The 26201-nt window shown below is 44.4% G+C and overlaps 1 protein-coding gene across 6 annotated transcripts in view; it reads right to left on the minus strand.

The window, feature by feature from the left end:
• The window catches only part of GPATCH8 (G-patch domain containing 8), a 69746-nt gene that overhangs the window by 4875 nt on the left and 38670 nt on the right, over positions 1-26201 (minus strand). For 3 of the 6 annotated variants that reach the window (XM_073572845.1, XM_073572847.1, XM_073572844.1), the window contains 5 exons: positions 13398-13442; positions 8031-8098; positions 7419-7505; positions 5958-6101; positions 107-237 (listed from right to left, as the gene is read on the minus strand). In XM_073572845.1, the coding sequence (XP_073428946.1) occupies positions 107-237; positions 5958-6101; positions 7419-7505; positions 8031-8057 (389 nt within the window). In that variant the 5' untranslated portion in view covers positions 8058-8098; positions 13398-13442. The remainder of the gene's footprint in view (positions 1-106; positions 238-5957; positions 6102-7418; positions 7506-8030; positions 8099-13397; positions 13443-26201) is intronic. The other 3 variants (XM_073572843.1, XM_073572842.1, XM_073572848.1) reach the window with 1 other exon arrangement.

Below are 26201 nucleotides of genomic sequence, written 5' to 3' on the forward strand. Positions count from 1 at the left end.
TATATATATATATATATATATATATATATATACATATATATATATATATATATATATATATATATATATATATATATATATATATATATATATATTTCCAATTCACCTTTCAGACTGCCTCCTCTGCTCTGCCAATTCAAGAAGGCGTCGCAGCGCTTTCTCCTGCTTGCGCTCATCTTTCCGTGACCGAGAAGAAACATTTCGGGCAAACTCCCTCTGTTTAAGGTCCTTCAGCCTCTGCATATATAAAGTGTGATACACAAAATAAAAAACTGCAACAATAAAAATCCATACACTTCTAATAAGGAGGCTGCAGCAACCCTAGAAATGATTAGTAAAAACACTGGGGAACATGCTGCGATTGTGGAAAACCAACCAGACTAATGAAGGGAAACTAGTATAATTGCATCACCAACCATTTCTTAGCACTACAGAGACACATCAGTTGCTTTTGACCTACAGACATTTTCCGCTTTCATGAATCATCAGCTGTGTTTTTCTTTATATTTATAAAGTAAATCTCTCAACATGTCATTTTCCTCAGTCAGCAATCCTTATAGTGAAATTCTCCTTATATGCCTCAGGCATGCCTCCTGGTCACAGATTTAGGTATGTAAAGCCAGGCTTAATCTCTCGACCAGGGTTTATCTGCTAAGCTGGCTGTGATGTCTGAGTTCTTCTGGGAAACACACCATCATGTGGGCATATAAATAAATGCAATAATAAAATGTGCCCACCACAAATGGGACAACAATGCCTGCAATGGTTAAATATAGGGTTTGTAAATCGTATCCACTAGCCATATTCTAAATTTCGATATGGTTAGGGCTAGTTTCACATTTGCGCCTTTGTGCGCAGCGCATCGTGTGCAAGTAGAAACGCATGCAAAAACCCACATGCGTTTTTGCATGTGTTTGCAATTTTATGCACATGCGTTTTAACCAGTTTCTAGCCATGTTTATTCTTAAAACGCAGGTGTACGCATGTCCATGCGCACGCCTGCGTTGCCATAGACCGTAATGCGTTGCTTTGATGCATTCCGTGTGCAAGCGTCGCATGCGGGTTTTTTTACGCCTTTGGGCGGACCCAAAATTGGAACAGGTTGCGCCCAGCGCCTCTAGACGCACATCTTGAAAAAAACACATGCGCACGAAAACGCAGACGAGCGCATGCAGATGCAAGACCATGCATACGCCATATTAAACATAGGTACACATGACGGATGCGCACGGATGCGCTGCGCAAAAAAACGCTAATGTGAAACCAGCCTTACTGATGTGAATCTGAATGATTCTCACATCAATGAACATGCACTTTTCCAGAAGGAGCATCAAACTTCTCATAAGACAACAGGATTTTTTTTTTTTTAAGAACGTTACGCTTCACATTAAAAGGAAAATTACGACAGCATTTTATATATTTTTTTGTATATTTACATAGTTACATAGGTTGAAAAAAAGACCTAGGTCCTTCAAGTTCAATCTTTTTCCACTAACTACATTTTCGTCACTAAATTATCTATAACCCATAATGTCAAGTTATGTCTACTGGGGAAATTTTCCAGCCTTTTTTTCACAGCTGTGTATTGTCTGCAACTACTACCTCTTGTGGTCGACATTGCACAGTCTGACTGCTAACTGTAAAGAGCCCTTTCCTATTTAGCTGCCGGAATTGCCTTTCTTCCACCTGTAATGAATGCCATACTTAGTATGGTCTTTGGAAGGAATAAGTTAAGTGCAAGTCCTTTATACCAGGGTTCCCCAACTCCAGTCCTCAAGGCCCACCAACAGATCATGTTTTCAGGATTTCCTTTTTATTGCACAGGTGATGCAATTATCACCTGAGCAATACTAAGGAAATCCTGAAAACATGATCTGTTGGTGGGCCTTGAGGACTGGAGTTGGGGAACCCTGCTTTATACTGACCACACATACAGTTAGGTCCATATATATTAGGACAGAGACAACATTTTTCTAATTTTGGTTCTAGACATTACCACAATGAATTTTAAACAAAACAATTCAGATGCAGATGAAGTTCAGACTTTCAGCTTTCATTTGAGGGTATCCACATTAAAATTGGATGAAGGGTTTAGGAGTTTCAGCTCCTTAACATATGCCACCCTGTTTTTAAAGGGACCAAAAGTAATTGGACAATTGACTCCAAGGCTATTTCATGGACAGGTGTGGGCAATCCCTTCGTTATGTCATTCTCAATTAAGCAGATAAAAGGCCTGGAGTTGATTTGAGGTGTGGTGCTTGCATTTGGAAGGTTTTGCTGTGAAGGAAACATGCGGTCAAAGGAGCTCTCCGTGCAGGTGAAACAAGCCATCCTTAAGCTGCAAAAACAGAAAAAACCCATCCGAGAAATTGCTACAACATTAGGACTGGCAAAATCTACAGGTTGGTACATCCTGAGAAAGAAAGCAAGCACTGGTGAACTCATCAATGCAAAAAGACCTGGGCGCCCACGGAAGACAACAGTGGTGGATGATCGCAGAATAATCTCCGTGGTGAAGAGAAACCCCTTCACAACAGCCAACCAACTGAACTACACTCTCCAGGAGGTAGGCGTATCAATATCCAAATCTACCATAAAGAGAAGACTGCATGAAAGTAAATACAGAGAGTTCACTGCACGGTGCAAGCCACTCATAAGCATCAAGAATAAAAAGGCTAGACTGGACTTTGCTAAAAAAACATCTAAAAAAGCCAGCACAGTTCTGGAAGAACATTCTTTGGACAGATGAAACCAAGATCAACCTCTACCAGAATGATGGAAAGAGAAAAATATGGCGAAGGCGTGGTACAGCTCATGATCCAAAGCATACCACATCATCTGTAAAACACGGCAGAGGCAGTGTGATGGCTTGGGCATGCATGGCTGCCAGTGGCACTGGGTCACTAGTGTTTATTGATGATGTGACACAGGACAGAAGCAGCCGAATGAATTCTGAGGTATTCAGAGCCATACTGTGTGCTCAGATCCAGCCAAATGCAGCTAAACTGATTGGTCGTCGTTTCATACTACAGATGGACAATGACCCAAAACATAAAGCCAAAGCAACCCAGGAGTTTATTAAAGCAAAGAAGTGGAATATTCTTGAATGGCCAAGTCAGACACGTGATCTCAACCCAATTGAGCATGCGTTTCACTTGTTAAAGTCTAAACTTCAGACAGAAAGGCCCACAAACAAACAGCAACTGAAAACCACCGCAGTGAAGGCCTGGCAGAGCATCAAAAAGGAGGAAACACAGCGTCTGGTGATATCCATGAGTTCAAGACTTCAGGCAGTCATTGCCAACAAAGGGTTTTCAACCAAGTACTAGAAATGAACATTTTATTTACAATTATTTAATCTGTCCAATTACTTTTGGTCCCTTTAAAAACAGGGTGGCACATGTTAAGGAGCTGAAACTCCTAAAGCCTTGATCAAATTTTAATGTGGATACCCTCAAATGAAAGCTGAAAGTCTGAACTTCAACTGCATCTGAATTGTTTTGTTTAAAATTCATTGTGGTAATGTCTAGAACCAAAATGAGAAAAATGTTGTCTCTGTCCAAATATATATGGACCTAACTGTATATTTATACATATAAATGAGATCTTTGAGGTGTCTTTTTTCTAAGCTAAACAAGCCCAGCTTTTCCATCCTCTCATATGAGAAGCCTTCCATTCCTTGTAATAATCTAGTTGCCCGTCTTTGAACTGACTAACCTATTTTTAAAATGTGGCACCCAAAACTTGATCCCATATTTCAGATGTGAGCTCACCAGTGATTTATAAGTGGTAACAATACATTTGAGATTGTGAGATCTCTCTCTTTGTAGTGACATCAGTTGGGGTGGCGAGGTGCGGTTTTGTCACCAATGGTTGCAGTGGAGGGATTCTGGGTAACCTCTCTGGTGTCATTCTTCACACCCTAAAATCTTGTCGGCTTTTGCAGCTGCTGCCTGACATGGAGTACTACTGCTCAGCTAACTGTAACCAGATATCCCAAGTCCTTCTCCTGTTCTATAGTAGTAGTAGTCCTGAGTATACTTCCATGTAAGGTTTATGCAGCAATAGGATTAATCCGTCATAGGTGCATTACTCTACATTTATCAACATTAAATCTCAAAAATGTCCATATTAAAGAACCACTCGCATCAAAATTTTATCATCTTAATATATTGCAATCATATTATATAGCACTGTGGACTTACAATAGCTCATTTTCCCTTCTACCCAGTTAGTTCTCTTTTCCATTAGGTCTATGACATCAGTGATTAAAAACTGACTAGCTGAATCCTTCTAAGCTCTATGTAGAAACAGGAGGTCAATTTTCTCTGCACAAGTCATAAGTCACTGCAAAATTCTATGACAGAGGGGAGGGGCAGATCAGCTGGGTCAGGAGTTGAAGAGGGGGATGATAAATGCAGGAATAAGATACTTCATGTTTCTACATAGAACAGAGAAAAGACGAATTAGCTGGGTAGAAAGGTAAAATGAGCAATAGTAAGTACACAGTGCTATATAATATGATGACTGCAATATATAAAGGGGATAAAAATGTTGATGGGAGTGGTGCTTCTTTAAGCAAAGTCTTAAAGAAAATCAAAGAAACAATGTCAATGGAGAATTAGGTCCTGCTACCTTCTTTCCTTGAAGGCTCCTCTCACCTGTCTAGGAAGAGCATTCAGGAGTATAGTTGGGATCTAGAGACACAAATCTAAAATATCTGTGGTATACAAAACCTACAAAAGACAAAATGAAACTGCTGTAATTAAATAAGTAAAAAGCAAAAGTGCATTTAAATCATACACAGTTCTTAGTAGAGTCACCTTGTCGATGGTGGGACGGCTTTTATGCTGTTTGATCAAATACAGTATTACTAATAACTCTGTATGATTTAAATGCACTTTTGCTTTTTACTTATTTAATTACAGCAGGTTTTTTTCATTTTGTCTTTTGTAGGTTTTGTATGCTTTTTGGCCATGTGAACATGCATTTATATGCTGCATGTGTACCAACTCAAACCAAGCTCAATTTTTGTGTAATATCTGTGGTATGAATTTCTTTGCTTTTCCTCTGCCAGATCTCTTGCCAATCTGATTAGTAACAGGTCTCTTATGTTATCCCTTTTTATATGGGATGAGTGGTGTAGGCTATTGCCAGACTCATCTGGTCAAAGCCATTTCAAACGCCCACACAATTGTGTGTTTGAAAGTAAAGCGATCCATACCGGAGATCCCTTTAAGAGAGGCCTGGGGTCAGAATCAGAGTACAGAGTGGATATGCCCTCACTTCTATACTGGGGATCCCTTTAAGAGACCCTGGGGTAAGAACCACTGAGCTGAGTGGAACGCTCCTAACTTCCATACCGGGGATCCCTTTAAGAGAGGCCTGGGGTCAAAACCAGAGCGCTTGATGGATTTGCCCTATCTTCCATACCGGAGATCCCTTTAAGAGGGAAGATTTGCCTATGGGATGGAGGATGTGTGATGGGTCTATGGGCATGGAAAGGGGGGGGGGGGGGGGGGGTTCATTTCTGTCATGTGCCCTCTGCTCCTTTCTGGGGGGCAGACAATGGCTGAGAGCTTAAGTTCTCGGGGATGCTAGATTTCTCCCACCCGGTCACTGTCTGCAGTGGTGTCGTCATGGAGTGGGGAAACACTTGCTCATAGCAACCAATCACAGCTCAGCTTCTTTTGAACAGCTCTGGTGAAATTAAAGAAGCTTCGTGATTGGTTGGTGAGAACACACATTATATATATATATATATATATATATATATATATATATATATATATATACACACAAACACACACACACACACACACACACACACACATACATACATACCTTTAGCAGCAGCCAGAGGGGTTTGGGGAGGACATATGGCTGTGTGAGAATGCTTAGGGGGCAGTGGCGTGATAAAGCTGTGAACTCTATTGATAGAGTGCGTCTTTCCTCACCTGTTTGTGTGCGTGATCATAAGAGTTTATGTGGTTGTCAAACTCCTGGTGCTTCTGATATTGCTTGTCACACAACTCGCAGTAGAAGTTAGCCCGCAGCTCTTCCAGGGCTTTAGCAATGGCTTTCTCCTTATCCACAAAATCCTGCAGACACATCTCCAATTAGTATATACATATTTAGAAAACCATATTAATCAACTACTAGGAAGAATAAAGAAAATCAAAAGCAGAGACCTTAATGCAAGACAGTGGATACAAATTAATTTAACTTTGATCAGGACATCAACAAGGTGGGAGTTGGACACATGACACCAAAATAATCTGCTGTCATTTCCTCCGACAGAGTGTAAATCAATGTACATATAGTTTAAATCTGGCCGCCGCTGCCAGAGTGCATAACTGATTGTTGGGGTGTGCATAGCCTATATTGATGACCAATCCTATGACTAGATCATTGGTATGTAAAGCATACACATTAGATGGCTGTTGTCTGGTTGAGCGCTCCACTAACAAATCACCCTGGGCCCCCATATGCATTAGAATGAAGTCTGAACACATCAATATCGGCAGGTTTGGACGACAATCTAATGTATATCGGTTGGACTTTACTTCTGGACAACCCATCACATACTTATTGAAGGTATTGAAGGAAGTGGACAACTAAAACACACCTGAAGGAAATGATGGGGCAGCAAGAGGAAAAATACACACGTCAACAACTGTTTAGTCCTAGGACAGAAGTATCTTCACAATATGCTGCTGAACTGGTGCACCATACCCGCACATGGCTCGGCTGTGTAAATATGTGATGTATACAGCCCATCAGTGGCTCTATTTCTTGACATGTAACATTGCTGTGTAAGTAACTTAAAGGGGTTGACCCATGAAAATAAATCACCAATTTACTACACATTTACCTGCAGCGCCATCTGATGAGTGCCCCAGCAATCATTTATCACCAATCCTGTACATGGTAATATATATATATATCAAAAAATAGGGCAGAACTACCAAAATAATACAATTGGTGCAGAACCTATTCAGCAGTGTCCAAACAACCAAATTAATAAATCAAGAAAAAAGTGGATACTTTACTGATCCTCAGGTGGTGACGTTTCGACGGTGACCTGTCTTTATCAAGCCTTGATCAAGCCACCTGAGGATCAGTAAAGTATCCACTTTTTTCACATTTATTTTGGAGTGCTGCCTAGCAGTATGTCTTTAGAATGTGGGAGGAAACCGGAGTACCCGGAGGAAACCCACGCAAACACGGGGAGAACATACAAACTCCTTGCAGATGTTGTCCTTGGTGGGATTCGAACCCAGGACCTCAGCGCTGCAAGGCTGCAGCGCTAACCACTGAGCCACCGTGCCGTATATATATATATATATATATATATATATATATATATATATATATATATATATATATAGAGAGAGAGAGAGAACAGAGACAATTACCTTATACTTTTGTCTTAATTCTTCAGTGTCTTCCTTCTCTATCTCCAAGACACGTCTTCGTTCTGTGGCATCTTCTGCATAGTCCAACTGAAATAGGAGGGGGATTATATGTTAAAATATTAAAACTTGTAACAATTAGAAAAACATAGAATTTGAATATTTTTTAAAACACAGCCTTAGTATCAATTAGGAACTATAGAGGTACACAGTTGTGGACCTTCATAAATTAGCCAGAGTAAAGAGCCAGTATAAAAAAAGATCTCATTCTGCAGAACCTAGTATGTCCTTGTAGAGCAGTCAATGGTCTAAACAGTTCTGCTGTAATGACTATTTTGCCGTATGGTGGCGCTGCAGAAAATTTTATTTTGAGGTTGCTGACGGTCTTGGGAGCAGAACCCTCTTGGGGGAACCATCCAACTACATAGGAATTTTCACAGCAGATAAGTTGCCTAAAATGTGATTTAGGTGAGTTTTTAGGCATTTTTCGGATTTTTTTTTTTTTTTTTTTATAACGAATTCTGTAGCTCCGCAGAATGACAATAACAGATTAAAGCCGGGTTTGGGCTAGTTTAAACCATACAGTGATTATTTTCCATTAACAAGAAAACATACCTCCATTTCCATACGTCCCATCCCCATTACGTCATATTTAACCACGATAGGGATAGGATCTGTCCTGCCTGGAAAAGAAACAGTTAAGGATGAAGGTTAAAAACAGTGAAAAGGATGAGGTGAATTGGTTATTCCATGGGTTTGGGTGGTTAGACAATTTTGCCTTGAAGTGCAGAGACCAGAAAGCTACAGTGGACCAAACAATAGTCATTCTCACAGCTTACCCAGTTGGCACCCATGATGGCATATAGTTCAATCAGGGGATGGCCTTTCCCTTCTGATATATACCATAATGAACTATTGGATTAACATTCTAGATACACAAAACAAAAGCCAAGTAAAAAAAGAAAAAGCACACGGACTCCGTGCTGCAAGCAGCAATACACTACAAGTGCATGATAAAAGGGAAGGAATAATTGACCCAAATATCCCTAGCTGATCGGCTCATGCGTGCCTGGTAAGCTGTGAAAAAGACCAGATGCAAATAAAGAGTTGACTCAACTAAATCAAACTAGCAGCAGATTGAATTTTATTTTGTTTTTCTCGCTTCGAAGAGTATCCGAAATCCACTCAGAACCAGCCAAAGCAAAAATGAGGCAACGGGGATGGGGTAAATTAGGGAAGAGCAGATAGGCAACTCACTACCACATCTGATCTCAGACTGGTGCAGATTCAGTTTTTTAGATTACATCACAATGGGATGTAAGTCTGGGACACGGGGGGAGGGGGACTTACCTGCATGGGATACCCACCTTGTGTAAAAAGACAGACTGTTAATGTGGTTGCCCAGGTACCTGGTATGCATGTGGCACACACCTGAATATTATACCATTGGGCTTGTTCTGAGTCAAACACTAAAGCTCAAGGTCCATTCAAAGGCATTACTAATATGCTGTACGTGCAGGCCTTGGGTAGAAGGCAGCGTTCTATTCTGTGGTGCAGTCCCCAATGTACTGTCAATAAGACACTCAATTAGGCTATGTGCACACATAGCAGAAAATTTCTGCTTAAAAACCGGACTCCCTTCCCAGAAACCACACTTTTTTTCTGCGAGTTTTCCGCACGTTTAGCGCAAAAACGCGCAGTTTATGCGTTTTTTTCCGCGCGGTTCCAGACCCATAGAAATGGCCAGAAATGCGGAAAAATCCGCGAAATTAATGAGCATGCTGCGTTTTTACCGCAAAGCGTTTTTTCGCGGTAAAAAACGCATCAATATGCACAAAAAGTGCAAAATGCATAGAAATGAATGGGAAGCTTATTTTTAGCGTTTTTATAGCGGATTTATTGGCAAATCCGCTAAAAAAAAAAACAGCTAAAAAAACGCTGTGTGTGCACACAGCCTTAAAGTGACTGTCAGCCTTGACATCCCTTAAGCACTAGGTATGGGAGGGTGTGGTAGTCAAGACACCTGTAATCAGAATTTGGGCGATTGAAGCGGGTTGACAGAGTATTAATACCACTCACTAGCTGTATTATATAGCTGGAAGACTAGCCACAGGGCAACTCAGGAGAGTACCCCAACACTTTTTTTTTTAAAATAACTTATGGGGGAACCCTCCACTTACTAGTAAATCTTGGCTGTGCCTTTCTGAAGAATCTTGGTCTGCTGGCTTGGAGGCAGCCTCAAGTGGCTAATGGGGATTGTCAAACTTCCAACGGCATCATATAGGGACAGAATATGCATTGGCTATGCAAAATTTATACAACAGCCGACACCTGTACGACAGTGCCCAATGCGATTCCACAGGGTAAAGTTGATTTGTGGCCAAAAGCTAAAGGCATTATCCAAATAGTTTTAAGTCGCTAAAAGTCAGGCTGTGTGTTCAGCACTGGACCCATGCCCTCATCAAGCAATTTGCTGAAACTTTTAACATGTTTTACTGACAAAAAAAAAATAAAAAAAGTTGAGATGTTCTCTGCCAGCAACGTGCACATTTCAACTTTACCTTGTGTGATGTACCCTATGGAGGTGGTGGTTGATCGGTCTGCTCTGGAGCAGGAGCTGGTGTCCCTGTTGTTACCTGTTATTTGCACACCATTGGGGGAGCATTATATCTGTAACCCCTTCCTTGCCATTTATCCTTGGTTTACGGTGCTATTTAGTGCCTTGTTTCCTTTTTATATGTAATCAGTATGTTTATTTCCTACACATGGGGGACACAAAATAGACAAGGTGAATGAAAGAGCTAAAGCTTCTTCGAGGCTTCCCTGAAATAGCATTTTATTAAATTTAAAGACATTCGCACCAGTCATACTAACATAACTTAACAGTGATTCAGGGTCAAAAATCAGATTTACTACTCCGATAGATGCCACAGATTTCGCTACTCCAAGCGTTTGTCTTTAATTAATGGCATTTGTGCTTTGTTAATATGGCATGATAGCTTGCAGCGCTGCTCATTTGTAGGCAAACTGCACTTAAAGGGAGTTCAATATTTTAGAAATATGGACACGAAGCAGATGGGAGACCACCGCAGTTAAAAAGTAAACTTCACCCAGTGAAAAAAAAAATTTGGGTTGACTTTACTCTTCTCATACCGATTACCATATGAGCATATAACACGTGGCCAGTTAGGATTTGGGACATGCACCATTGATACATTCTCGTAGTTGGGAGCCTCATAGCTCTTGGCTCTCAAGGTTACACTCGGATAGTTTGGCGTACAGGCTGTAGTCAGACGGCAGATATTACAAGACATAAATCTATAAGCCCAATGGTATAATTTAGAGAAAGCAGTGGCCACGCCATAAGGGAAAGGACTGAAGAGTGCGCCATGACTGAAAATGGTTTCTTGGGGAATACCATTTTTAGCTGGAAATCGCAAGCTTCCTATCATCTCACATTTACACCCATAATAGCCAAATCTCTTAAGCCCACCACCTTCCCATAATAAAAGGGTTGTCTCATGAGGACAACCTTGGTCCATATGTCTGATTAGGTATACGGATATCATAAAGGGCGTTTTCTTGCTTGAGGCTCCAGATCTGATGGACTTTTTGAGTAGTCCCAATATTTGTATTATCATTCTTCTTAATGATACAATATTGTAAATATAGCATTACACTTTCACAGGGAAAATGCCTGGCTTACCACATTAAAATCGCATTTGCCAGATGCCAAAAGCACGACCTGACAAAGTCAGCTGATCGCCCCAGCAGATGCATCTAAAACAAATCCCTGATGAGATAACCCTTTTGAGATAAAATTTATTAAAAAAAAAAAAAGACAATTTAATGAAAATGTTCAACTTTTTTTGTCCATTTTTTTTACATCTAAAAGTAACCCTTCTCACCCCATATTATGTAATTATAATGTATTGACTGGTGCCCACTCTCTTCGTGTCCAAAATAGTCACTGCAAACGCATGGAAGCGCTGTGCCTTTCTCATGCCAGAGATGAACACAGCATCACTCATCAGCACTGGGCCATCCCACACCAATGGAGAGGCATGGCTCAGACTTCCCACAGCAGTGCCCATGTCGAAGTAGTGGACACTTTGGACATGAAGAAACTGAGCACACTTCTCAAACTGATAAAGCAACAGCAGAGTAGAGGCTACTAGGCTCCACTGCACAATGAAGAGAAAAATCAGACTTTATAAGATGGACATGGGGCCTGTGTAAAGTAACGGGATGGGATGCAAATCTGTATCTGTGGCTAAGCATGAACGATTTCGACAACACTACTTGAACTTAACCACAAAAAAAAATATTTAACAAGGCAAATCAACTTCGTTTTTCCCACATTTGTTGCAAAAATGCAGGTGGTCAGCAGAAAGTAGCCTTTTTGGCAGTCCTAAATTTCTGATGTAGGATAGCTTAAAAAAGGGCCATTCATTATCATCTTAAACAATAACAGTATCTCCAACTGGTGCTGTTACTTACACCCATTCTGGAACAGGTTTTTTCCCCTTCTGTGCCTCTATTCCTAAGTTATAATCCCAAAAATATATACATTTTCCCTCTTCAGCCAATTAGGTGTATACCATAAAAATTTCTCTGTGGGCGTTTGCTTTTTCTCCTCTACCATTGCTAGCCAATCAAACCACGGCCACACCCACAGAGAAGTTGAGGTATATGCTCAATTGCTTGATGGGAAGCTTTGTACCTTTACTTTTGGGGGCATGATTTTGGAACTAAGGGGCAGAGAAGAAAAAGGAACACCGTTTCAAAATCAATTGAGTAGCACCAACTGGTGGACATGCTCTGTATAAATAAAAAAAAAAAATCTATTGAAATGTTACTGCTGTTGACTTCAGATTTTGTATTAGTCTAGCCTGATGAAGAGACCTGAGTAGTCCCGAAAGCTTGCAATGTATTACCATCTTTTCAGTTAGCCATTAAAAGGTATCAACTACTGAGGACTCTCAATCCTGAATATTTTGCTGTTGAGTAGACATTTTATTACAGCCAAGTTTTGAAAGAAAACAAATTGCAGTGTAGATTTCCCATTATGCTCAAAAAAAAAAAAAAAAAAACAACTCTGCATAGGTGAGGGCAGCAGAAAGGTCTTCTTCCTTCAAATCCATTTTAGCTGGATGCCAGGTACCGGACAGAGCTCTCAAAACTCTGCTACTAAGAGCTTAGCATGGGATACTTTTTGCACCTTCCATTTTATTTAAACTGTCTTTTACATGTGTAGTCTAGCTCTGTATCATACTATAAATGTCCAGGAACATACATTTTAAGGGAACAGGTTTTGGCTATAGTTTAAAATTTTGCAGATTCTTCTAAACTACAATGGTTTGAGAAATATGATAAAAGATATTTATAAAGCTATCGCATTCATGTATAAAATACATACAAAAACGAAAGTTGAACATTTCCATTATATGCATTATCTTAGTGTAAAATGAAGCCTTGCTGTCCCCTCAATTTTAAAGCCTGCTTTCCAAACACCTTTAGTCCTTTGCCTCTGTTCTGAGCCACAACCTGCATTTTATCATTACCCACTTATTGCAAATGCTAGTATTCAATCGTGTGGCGCAAACAAAAAAATTAAAATAATCAAAATCCACATTGAACAGTGTTAGAATTTCTAAAAAGTCACTTATAATTTATTTCCCACAGGCCTCCAGCTAACATTGAGAAAACTGAAGGGAAAGGGAAGAAGAGGAAAGGTCAGGAAGGGCGGAGGGCAGGCTGCAATTATTTATTTTAATGGAAACACAAAATAAAATAAAAAACGCCCCTTCAACATGTCCCTTATAATGGACAGGACCAGACACATGTGCATGGAAAGACAGAGGAAGAAAGGACGGTCCAAGCAATATATGAACGCTACGACAGAACAGAAAGAGAGGAAGCCTAACATTGGTGCACTGATGACAAAAAAGGTAGTCAGTCTGAACAGAAAGTTTCAATTACCACGGCTAAGTTTACCATCACCACAACAAGTCCTGGGGTATTATGCTGTAAAAAAGAAACACGGTTGGTTAGGCAGCGATCACGAGGTGAGGGGGTGGGAGGTGGCGAGCAGGAAGACAATGCTTCTTCAGGGAAGGAAGGGAAGAATAGCAAGAGGTTTCTACAGCTTGTGTCCTTCACCATAGAGGATGGGGAGAGAGGAAAGCCACAGAATGATGGAAAGATGGAAAAGACAGATGTCATGAGCTGCTGCACCCACAGGAGACCAACCTCCGGCAACAGTGACAGTCATCATTACTGGGCGAAGGCTGATAAACAGCACTAAGATAACTTGCTACAAAGTCAAGCCTCAGAAAGCAGATTACTTAATGTAGATCTGTCACCAGACTTCAGATAACAAACGGTATATGCACATCAAATAATGATCACACTGATCAGCGTGCTTAAAAATCCATGTCAGAATGACTGTATAATCATGAAATAAAAGCCAGAAAATTATTTTCAGGCAGAAACACTTAAAATAGATTGTGCAGCCATTCTTACACAGATGAGCAAAGTAAGTACACCAGGATCATCCAGTCAGAGAGCTATTTGATATGTGAAGTTTTGTATTGTGAAATCTGGAGATAGATCACCTTTAAAAGGAGTGGTCTTACAATGACAACTTCTGTCCATATGGTCTACTTGAGTATAATGACAAAAGGAGGCTTCCCCACCCACTCAGAGGCAGTACAGACAACCCGGCCACGCATTAGATCGGACATAAATGGATAGATGAAGCCAGCCTGGGGGTCATCAGTGGACAACTCTTCATATTATATGCCCAAGGCTGGAACACCACAGTTATATGGCTGGATCTCAGCATCTGTATAACTTGCTGACAAAACCACAGTGTTTGTACTGAACCAAACTCCGATCGTTACGCAATTCATAAGGGCTTGGGCGCTACTGATGTTAATATGCAGCTCTATTGGCAAGTATATTAGAAGTGTATACAGCCGATAAGTAATTGATGCCTCCACCATTCAGCACTATAACATTTCAAAATGTAAACTTAGCACCTCAAAGCATAAATGCACACACCTCATTATGCAGACAATGCCAAGGGCTGAGGCTTCCAAGATCTTGTCCAACATATCTCAATCACTTCCTCGCAGCATTGTCATGACACGCTAAGCACGAATAGCTGAAATGCCAATACAAGTGCCACACATTAATGTATAGAAAGCCGGCCAAAGAACAGGGTGTGTGATAAGAGTACACCTCACCAACCGCCAGATAAAAAAAAGAAAGAAATATGCTTAATCTAAAACCGCACATGTAGGACCAGACACTCCATGTTTTTATTTATTTATTTTTTTATTTTTTTGGGGGGGGGGGGGAATTTAATTTATACGACTGCTGAACGAACAATGATTTGGCAGATAGCCATCTCTCCCATAAGCAGAGCCTTTATTTGGGCAAGCATTCCTGATAAGTGTGGATGCACCTTACCTCCAAAAGAACAAAAGCAATCAGCCGTCCAAAATAGGACATATATAAATCAACATCTCCCCACTCAATCATTTGTCCAGCACCCCCATAACAATAGAGTCAGATGAAAAACTTGGATATTGGCAGGTGCCAATATGCGTATGGAGGGCTTAAAAAAAGAGCACATAAGCGCCAAAGATTCCCAGGGGACTGAGGTGTCCTGTCACAGACACATGAAGTCTATATACAAGTATACCATGGTAAAGTAACAACAGAAAGTGAATGTAAAAATGAAAGCAAAGCAATACAATCAAACCACTGGTTCTCCAGGCGTTGAGGGGTAAGGGCACTTTATTCCACCAGTAGTGACCTCTCCTGAATAAGCCCCTGCTGGGGATGTAACGCTTGGGGGGTGGGGAAAGTCACCCGTTTCCCTCCATAACTCAAGACTCCTTGGTATGGATCTGTCAGCAAATTGGTTTAGATTTTTCACTTGCTGCAATTACTTTGCTTTGTATATACTTGTATTAAATGCCTATATATTTTCAGGGGGTCCTGTGAATGGAATGAAAGGGTGTCTGTGATAGGGCATGTACTAGGTGAGCATCACTAGAGCTTACGCGCTCTTTATACTTGTTTTTAAGTGTCTGGTCCTATATGTGCCGTTTGTAAAAAAAAAAAAAAAAAAAAAAAAGCTCTGTGCTTTTATCATACATCCTCTTTTGTTTGGCTCTGAAAACATTTTTTCGTGTCTCACCCACAAGACATTTTATAAAATTGCGATCAGGTTGTGCCCGACTCCAGGAGGCTTCTGGTCCCAGGAATATAGTATTGTCAAATCATTCACTTCAATGTAAAGCAACAGGTCACTAATGGGAACTCCACCCTCTGGAAAAGAGGACCTGGCACTCCTGTTCTCAGAATCCAGTTACAAAAAAACTGATCAGCACCTCCATACAGAATAAAGCTAGTGTGAATATACAATATACAAACAGCATCCGTAACTGACAAGGTGTATACCAACACAGAATACGTGATCTGAACTACATTATTTCTAAATAAAATGTACTTACAAAAATGAAGGTTCTTAGCACATAAATTGGCTAATTCATGTGTGCCCATCAACCAGGGCAATGTGATCTTTCTTTGACGGGTACCTAACCTAATATTTATCATACCTGTCTCTCCAAGACTATAAGCATACATTTAAATTGGCAGATAGTGGTCAGTTTTTTATAGTTTACTATTGGAGGTTGTGACTGCCTCCCTTTCTGACTGTGCACTCCTCCCATCAGCCTTTAATTAGTGTTGGATGCTACCTGCCCATTTAAATGTAGGGTTATAGCCCAGGATACGCATGTTTGATATATATTAGGTACCCATCTAGGAAAGGTCAACTTTCCATGGTTGATGGGCACACATGAATTAGCCAATTTATGCTCCAAGAACCTTCATTTTTGCAAGTACATTCTATTTTGCAATAATGCAGTTCGGATCTTATGCATTCAGTGTCTGCATATATCTTAGCATTTACAGAATGCTGCTGTGTTGTCTTGTTTGTATCCATCTATCCTATCAAGCCAAAGCGCTAACGCAGAAGTTAATATGAGAGCAGGTCAAAAAGGTGGCTAGAACTCTGAAGGACCACACAACCATGTTTTAGGTGCCTATCTATTGCTTTCAACAGGCATCACGTGATTAAATGTCCTGTACTGTGTTACTGCCAGTTGTGCATGCAGTCACAGCTTGCTCTGCTCACCCTTAGGCTAGTTTCACATTTGCAGACAGAGGTGCTGTGGACTTCCTCAGTGAAGCTCCGCCCACTGCCGTACCTCCTGCGGACAGCTCCGCCTACGGCCGCATACATCTGCATGCGGCCTGCGTACCCTATCTTTAGCACTGGGTATGCAGGCCGTGCAACTGTATGCAGATGCCTCCGCATGCGTCGTTTTGACAATGTGGCGACCTGCGCCAAATGCAGCATGTTGGAATTTGTTTTGTTTGCCGCATCGTCAAAACGACACATGCGGAGGCATCCGCATATGTCCGCACAACCTGCATACCCAATGCTAAAGATAGGTATGCAGGCCACATGCAGAAGTATGCGGCCATAGGCTGAGCTGAACAGAGGAGGCGCGGCAGGGGGCAGAGCTGACCGGAGGAAGTCCGCAGCTCCTCCATCCGCAAATGTGAAACTAGTCTTAGTGAGATAGTTGTGAGTGAAGGGGGCTGGCTTGGCTATGAAAGTAAGGAGGTTCCCACACACCAATACGGTGCCATCATAGGAAACGCCAAACTGTGCCAAGCAGAGAATCAGAAGTAAGGCGACCAACACATGGCATGGAGTGGCTTCCCAGAGATGGGGGTACCTGACCTATTAGAACTACATCAGCAAGTTAAATACCTTACTATTTTTCCACGAAAAACCCCCTTTAATGTAGCGCCATTTTATCATGTAGACACGTTAAGTCATTGTTACACCATTATTAACTTGGTACGTGACCTCATATGTATAGGCTTTTTGCAAAATGTGAGAAGCTCAGGTGCTCGTTAGGAATCGAAATCTTCACCTACACAAGCTCCCATAACTGTCTTCCAGCTGGCAACCCTTTATGTCTGCAGACACCAGGTAACCTAACCCTGTGAGGCCTGTGTAAAAGACGAAAGCTTTAAATATATAATAGAAGTATTAAGTTACATTCAGGCCATGAATATTCCAGATGGGTCAGGCAGGGCAGCATTAAGCGTTACAAGGCAATGCACACCAGTCTATTACGCATATGGGGTATTAGGGGTGTCCTATTATATTGTAGGAAAACGATCTGCATCCTTCATCTGATAGATGCATTGACTAAAGTCCTATATAGGCAGTATTTCTACTGCAACAGTACAATTAGACATCTGACCATATTGGCATTTTCAGGGATCCATAATGGGTTTTGACATCGGGAATAGCATAGCCTTTCCAATAAAGATATTGCAACAGTGGAAAACCGAAAAATCCTATTGTAAGCCAATAGGGTCAGCGAGAATTCATCTTGATAGGCACAGCTTCAATGTGAGCGAAAACAGGATTTTTGGGTTGCTTACCGTAAAATCTGTTTCTCGGAGCCTTCATTGGGGGACACAGAGACCTTGGGTGTATGCTGCTGCCACTAGGAGGCTGACACTATGCACAAAAAAAGATAGCTCCTCCTCCGCAGTGTACACCCCACCGACCGGCAGAGAATTCCTCAGTTAGTGAGAAAGCAGTAGGAGAAGTAACAGAATAGGTTGACAACATAAACAACTCAACTGTAACCATTCAACCAAAGTAAGAACAGGAGCTGTAAAACATGGGAGGGTGCTGTGTCCCCCAATGAAGGCTCCGAGAAACAGATTTTACGGTAAGCAACCCAAAAATCCTGTTTTCTCGTTCGCCTTATTGGGGGACACAGAGACCTTGGGACGTCCCAAAGCAGTCCCTGGGGTGGGAAACAAACTTCCATCAGGCCAACGGACTCACCACCGCGGCCTACAGAATCCGTCTACCTAGGCTGGCGTCCGCCGAAGCGTAGGTGTGGACTCTGTAGAATTTCACAAACGTGTGAACCGATGACCATGTTGCAGCTTTGCAAAGCTGCAGTGCGGAAGCTCTGTGGCGCACCGCCCAGGAGGCACCCACTGCTCGAGTAGAGTGGGCCCTGATACCCGGAGGGGCTCCGCGACGCTTAACACGGTAGGCTTCCAGGATAGCCGATCTGATCCAGCGAGCAATGGTGGCTTTTGACGCCGGGTGACCTTTCCGCGCTCCATCAGGGATAATGAAAAGAGACTCTGTCTTTCGCAAGGAAGTCGTCCTAGACAGATAGACTCTTACCGCCCTAACCAGGTCCAGCTTGTTCAAGGACCGCTCTCGGGGATGAGTTGGATTCGGACAAAAGGACGGGAGCACGATATCCTCGTTGAGGTGAAACGAGGACACCACCTTCGGAAGGAACGAGGGCGGAGGCCGCAGAACTACCTTATCCTGGTGGAGAACCAGAAAGGGAGAGCGGCACGAAAGAGCTGCCAATTCCGACAGGCGCCGGACGGAGGTGATGGCCACCAGAAAGGCTACCTTCCAAGAAAGGAGAGAAAGGGAAATATCCCTGAGGGGTTCAAAGGGCGGACCTTGCAGAACCTCAAGAACCAGATTAAGATCCCATGGATCCACGGGCACCCGGTACGGCGGGACAGTGTGAGCCACGCCCTGAAGAAAAGTCTTAACCTGAGGACGGGAAGCCAACGTTTTCTGAAACAGAATGGACAGCGCCGAAACTTGACCCTTCAGGGAACTGAGGGCAAGCCCCGCATCCAATCCTGCCTGAAGAAACGCTAGGACTGAAGGGAGCGAAAAGGACATGGGCGCGACGTCATTGGTCTCACACCAAGTGAAATAGGCCTTCCAAGTACGGTAGTAAATCTTGGAAGATGATGGCTTTCTGGCTCGGATCATGGTCTGAATTACGTGGTCGGAAAATCCTGCTCGTTTCAGAACCTCGGTCTCAACAGCCACGCCGTTAAATTGAGCGGCCGAGAATTGGGGTGGCAAATCAGACCCCGAGACAGCAGATCTGTTCTGTCTGGAAGCTTCCAGGGGGCGTCCGCGAGAAGGTTGACAATGTCCGCGAACCAAGACCTTCTGGGCCAATTCGGGGCGATGAGAATGACCGGAAGTCCTTCTGCCTTGATCTTCTTCAACAGCTTGGGAAGAAGAGGCAGAGGAGGGAACAGGTAGGGAAGTTCGAACTGGGACCAAGGAACGGCCAGGGCGTCGGCGCCCACTGCCAGAGGGTCCCGAGACCTGGACACGAGTTGTGGGACTTTCCTGTTGAGGCGAGACGCCATGAGGTCTACATCCGGGGTTCCCCACCGAAGGCAGAGCAGATGAAACACTTCCTGATGTAGGGACCATTCTCCCGCCGCGAGACCCTCGCGGCTGAGAAAATCGGCGGCCCAGTTGTCTACGCCGCGAATGTGAACCGCGGAAATTGTCGGGACGGAAATCTCCGCCCAACGAAGAATCTTGGACACCTCCGCCAGGGCTGAAACACTCCGTGTTCCCCCTTGGCGGTTGACATATGCCACCGCTGTGGCGTTGTCTGTCTGAATCCGTACCGGCAGTCCCTTGAGGAGCCTTTCCCAGTGGACCAGAGCAAGATGGATCGCTCGAATCTCCAGAACGTTGATCGGTAGCGCTGATTCCAGATCCGACCATCGACCCTGAACAGTGTGGTTGCGGAACACAGCACCCCAACCGAGGAGACTGGCATCTGTGGTTACTATCTGCCAGTGAATGGGAAGGAAGGATCGACCCGATAGAATGAGAGGTGACGACAACCACCAGTTGAGAGACCGCTTGATCCGGTAAGAAAGATGGACAGGGCGATCCAGGGACCGAGGCGACCTGTTCCACTTCGACAGAATGGCCTGCTGGAGAGGCCTGGCGTGAAATTGGGCAAAGGGAACTGCCTCTATCGCCGCGACCATCTTTCCCAGGACCCTCATGGCTGTACGGAGGGATGGGAATCGCAAGGTCTGCAGCGATCGTACTTCCTGCTGCAGAGAGAGAATCTTTTCTTGTGGGAGAAAGACCCTTGACCGACGAGTGTCGAACAGAAGACCTAGAAAGACCAGGCGTTGGGTAGGAACCAGACAGGACTTTTTCCTGTTGACGATCCACCCGAAATTGGAAAGAGTGTCCAGGACGATTGACAAACTTTGGTGAGCCTGTTGGAATGAGGGAGCCTTGATCAGAATATCGTCTAGGTACGGGAAAAGAACGAGGCCTCTGACTCTCAACAAAGCCATCAACGCAGCCATGATCTTCGTGAAGACTCTGGGAGCGGTGGCAAGACCGAAGGGCAGTGCGACAAACTGGTAGTGGTGCTGTCGAATCGCAAAGCGCAGGAACTTCTGATGTCCGGAGAAAATTGGAACATGTAAATAGGCATCTTGGATGTCTATTGAGCACATGAATTCCTGCTCCTCCATGGAGGCGATGACCGAGCGAAGCGACTCCATGCGGAAGTGGCGAAGGCGGACCCTCTTGTTGAGCAGCTTGAGATCCAAGATGGGTCGAACTGCGCCGTCTTTTTTCGGCACTACAAACAGGTTCGAGTAGAACCCTGTGAAGCGCTCCGATTCGGGAACGGGCACAATCACCCCGGAACTGAGGAGAGCGGCGATAGCTGTAGAGAACCCCGGGATCAAGGCTGGATCCTTTGGAGGCCGGGATTCGAAGAAACGATCCCGTGGGAGAGAGACGAACTCTATCTTGTATCCTGAGGATACGACCTCCCTGACCCAGGCGTCCTCCACGGCGGCCAGCCAAACGTCCCTGAAGGAAAGAAGTCGATCTCCCAATTGGAAAGGCCCCTCGCGTGCCCGATGATAGTCATGCTGAAGTAGACCGTCCAGATCTAGATCTGGACGGTCTGCCCTGGGAGGAGTGGGGTCGCCAGGAAGGAGTGGGTCTGAAGGAAACTTTCCTTCTCTCCTGGCGAGCCTGCGGTCTCTGTTGGCTGGAGGAGTTGTCCGCCGTATTGAAACGGCGGAAAGTCCGAAAGGGTCGAAACTGATGCCTTAGTGGGGGTCTGCGAGGCTTGGACTGAGGGAGGAGTGAACTCGTGCCTCCGGTGGCGTCCTTAATAATCTGGTCCAATTGGGACCCAAAGAGGCGCACCCCCTGAAAAGTCAGGTTAGTGAGGGACTTTTTAGAAGACAAGTCCGCTTGCCATGCCTTTAGCCAAAGTGTACGTCGAATTGCAATAACGTTGCTTGACGCCTGAACTGCACAGGATGCAGCATCCAAGGAAGCGGAGAGAAGATAGTCCCCAGCATGGGAGATCTGATTGGCGAGATTGGCCAAATGCTCCGGTTGCGCCTTATCTAAGATGCCCTGCCGAAGGTCGTCTGCCCACGTGGCTATGGTCTTTGCTGTCCAGGATGAAGCAAAGATTGGACACACCGCCGCTGAAGCCGCTTCAAAGGCAGACTTCGCCAGGGATTCTATAATCCTGTCATTAGAATCCTTTAGGGACGCCACGCCTGAAAGCGGGAGAACCGTGTTATTGGATAGCCTGGACACGGGCGGATCGACCGAGGGAGAGGCCGACCAGTTGTCCGTGAGCTCCTTAGCAAATGGGTAGAGTATGCCGAGACGTTTTCCTCTTTGAAAGCGTCTGGTCGGATCCTCTCTTTCCTTGGTAAAAATTTTCCCAAACTGGGAATGGAAAGGAAAAACCCTGGAGGGAGTTTCTGCCCGTCTGAACGAAACCTCCTGATCTGAGGATTTCGCAGGGGAGTCAGCAATATCGAAGGTATGATGGATCGCAGCAATGAGGTCCTGCACTGTGACCTTCATGCTTGCATCCTGGTCTGAATCCAGCTCTAAAATCCCCTCAGATGACCTGTCCGAAAGCGCTTCCCCTGACTCGGGAGAGGAGGCCCGAGAGGGAGACTGGTGAGAAGGGCTATGCGGTGAGATGGGACTAGGAGAGGATTCCGGCTGGGAATCTTGCCTGGGTCTTTTGCGACTACCGCTGGCTGATTCAGATGGAACAATTTGGGACCTGCTTGGCCCTGCTGAAGAGTCCAGGGGCAACTTATCAAGAACGGCCACCAGGGACTGAGACACCCTGGTGAGGTCTGCCACTGATTGAGATAGCGAGGAGGCCCAGCCAGGCATGGGGGGCTCACTCTCACCTGGGGCCGCAGATGGCTCCTGGACGGCGTCAGGCTGAATTGGATTGCTACAATCCAGGCAGAGGGGAGTGGACTGGCCTGAGGGAAGTTTGCGATTGCACGAAGAACATGCAAAGTACTTGACTAAAGTGCAGGGGGGGGTGGTAGAGCGGGTACGATCAGACTTAGACATAGTGAAAAGCTGAGGTAATGCCGGAAGGTTGGGGGACAGAGGGCGGAGAAGGGTCAGTCTGCAGTGCAGAGCTACTCACGGTCCGGTGTCCCCAGAAGCGATGCTCTGCGACCTGTCAGTGGATGCAGGTCAGAGCGAAATCCGGCCGACAGACCTCCTGAAAAAAACAGCTGGAGAAGATGCTGTCCAGCGAGGAGCTGGTGCCCGGCTAACAGGCTGGGAAAATGGCGCCGTCCTGAGAAAAAGCGCGCCTTAGGAGAGGAGGGAGGGCGGAGCACCACGCAGGGTTAACGATTCACCGCCCTCTAGCCAATAACAGGCTGGGCAGGTGAAGGACAGGCGGTGGGAGGGCCTGGGAAGAGCGGGAGAGAAGCCCGCTTAGAAGAAAGGGGCGGGGGGCGCGGCCGCGACGCAGCGGTAGGCCCGAACTGAAGCCGGGGCCTAAATTAGTTGCGGCGGCCGCCTGTCAGCAGGGGGTCGGCGCGGAGGTCCGAAAAAGTGGGACGCCGCAGTCGCAAGTCGCTCCCAATGGGAAAAAACCCTGTGCTCCCTGTACCCAGAAAGGGGGGAGGGAAGGGGGGGGATGCCCAGCAACATTGAGCTGCCTATAGCCTTGTGGCGACTGCGAGCGACCGCAGCGCCTACCCCTGTGACCATTGAAGAGGTGACCGTCGGGAATGGGCAGCCAGGTAAATAAATATGAAGCCGGGGCCTAATTCTCACCCATCCACGATCCGTTACCTGTCTGAAGAAGTCTTGCGTCTCATCCAACCGACAGGCTCTGGTAGGCGAGTGGGAGGGAGACTGGCGACAAGGACCCCTGGAGTCGCTGGCACGTCTTGGTGTCGGCGTCCGTCTGGCTGGTCCTGCCGCGGAGAACTGCAAGGATACGGGGTGGCAGTACACGCCGTACTTGCAGACTCCATGTGGGAGTACAGATGTGACTTTTCACTCTGTATCCCTCCGTAGAACCTGAAAAGGAACGACGCACGACGAGGTAGATATGGGTCTAATAAAAGACCCGTGTCCACCTCCTACTGACACTAAGCTAAACTGAGGAATTCTCTGCCGGTCGGTGGGGTGTACACTGCGGAGGAGGAGCTATCTTTTTTTGTGCATAGTGTCAGCCTCCTAGTGGCAGCAGCATACACCCAAGGTCTCTGTGTCCCCCAATAAGGCGAACGAGAAAACCATAACACTAATGTGAGCCTTATAGTGCTGTGAATGGGAACTACAAATCATATGTAAGCTGCAAAAATGTGCATGCAGCTGAAGCAAGACCGCACCACTGTGGTAACATACCCTAAAAAGCCTGGAAGGACATCCTTGCCTTTACAGAACCAAAAAGAAGCCATTTGATTGTTCACAAGAAGGGCTGGATATGTGCCCAGAGCCTGCAGAGACAGTGCCAGGAAAATGTCACATGATTAAAATTATGAAATGTCTATTATTCGGCTGTTTCTTTAGCTGGAGGACTTGAGAAACCTTATCCAATAAGACCACCATTCTCATATCCTGCTGCTAGCACACAAGGACTTGGTAATGGTTTCTGTGTCCAAAGGTAGTGCATACTTAGGAAGTAATTACACTAAAGCCGCCCGATAGCAGCAAAGATTAAAAACCACTATGCACTTATAGCAGCTAATCCCAATTTTTAACTGTTTGCAGAGCGATCCTGGTAACAGTGCAGGACGACGGCAGTGGTCAACTGTACTGCGATCCTGGTAACAGTGCAGGACGACGGCAGCAGTCAACTGTACTGCGATCCTGGTAACAGTGCAGGACGACGGCAGCAGTCAACTGTACTCTGTATGGTGTTCTCCAAGAGGGTGTCGAAATTACCGCACACCCCCCCCCCCTTCCCTGTTGAAAATCATTTAGCAGAACACAAGCTGCCATTAAAGATGTTATTCCAGAAATCTTATTCACCACCTATCCATGGGATAGATGGCAAATGTATACTCTTAGGTGTCCAATGTTTGGACCCCCCACTAATCACGAGAAATGCGTGCCCAAGGCCTGATAATTCACAACGCTTGTAATACTAGAAGGTAAAAGGCTGAACAAAAATATAAAGTGATTTCTTCCGCAAATCATTTTTATTTTGCCGTTGAATAGAATATATTGCAGTAAATCGACGTGCTGCTCTGACTCTGACAATAGTGTGGTCAGTGTACGGGGTGATAGGACTGCCACCAGGGCAGGAAGACGCTCTCATACACAATACAACCAAATACTCTGTAAAAACACCCAAATGCCAACGCCAACTAGTCCCCACATCATGTGTAAGCATTGCTTGCTACTAGAAAATTACCCAACACAGACTCCAATGATTTCACTGCCATAAGTCACGTCAAGACATTTAGGCCAGTTCCCAATAACTACTTTGCACACATTTTGAGATCAGCCAACTTGCATATAACTCGCTGTCATGTAGCCAAGTTGTCCAGAAACTGCTGTGGAGAGTGACATCAGATTTTTGGAACTCTACATCATATAGTGTTTTTTGTTGAGCATTACATTTGTTTTGCCTTCTTTGCCAATTGCTTATTATAGGGGTTAAAGCTTCATTATCCCCAAGTATATATCTTTACAATATTTTGAGGATATCTTTCGTTCATAGGGTCGGTATTCGAGGGTTTATAGTGTTACCCTCCCCTCATACACCAATAATCTACATGTTACGTTTCACTATTGTGTTAAGCCTCTTTCACACTTCAGTCTTTTGACGTCAGTCGAAATCCGCTGTTTTTAGAAAAAAAACGGATCTTTTTTTGCGGAATCCGTTTTCTTCTCATAGACTTGCATTAGTGACAGATTGCGATGGATGGCTTTCCGTTGCATCCATGATTTGACGGATCCGTCGAAATTTCAGTGTCTGGATACAATGGATATAGTAACGTTTTTTGTCTGCGTTGAAAAGGCGGATCAGGTTTTTCACACTTTGACAGTTTGGAACTGACGTCAAAAGACTGAAGTGTGAAAGAAGCCTAAGTTCTTTGATCTGCTACTTATTATCCTGTTCACCTAGTGTATTGTGCTGTACTTCGTTTTCTTGCCGTGATTATTCCAGTCTTCCTTCAAATACTTACCATTCTGCCCTAGCCAACATCCCTAATCTTCAATTATTCGCATTACTTCAACGCATTTCACCGCTTATTATGATTCATCAGGGAGAATTTTTAGAGCAGACTGCCAGCATGACGGGATACAAGTCATTATGGAAATGGTGATGGCTGCATGATCGGCATCTTATTTAAACACTTGTTCACACCCCACATACAAAAGACCATGAATGGAGACGGTAAGTCCTATTATTCACAAAAGAAGATGATCACAGTTTGGACTGTTCAACCGGCAGTCAATTACAGGTACACTAATATGTTGATGTGGTAATGCATAAAGGGACTCTTCTCTGCACACTGTTCAAA

The sequence above is a fragment of the Dendrobates tinctorius genome, unplaced genomic scaffold (genome assembly GCF_039654945.1).
Source record: "Dendrobates tinctorius isolate UK_male_01 unplaced genomic scaffold, ASM3965494v1 ptg000032l, whole genome shotgun sequence".
Taxonomy (NCBI): Eukaryota; Metazoa; Chordata; class Amphibia; order Anura; family Dendrobatidae; genus Dendrobates; species Dendrobates tinctorius.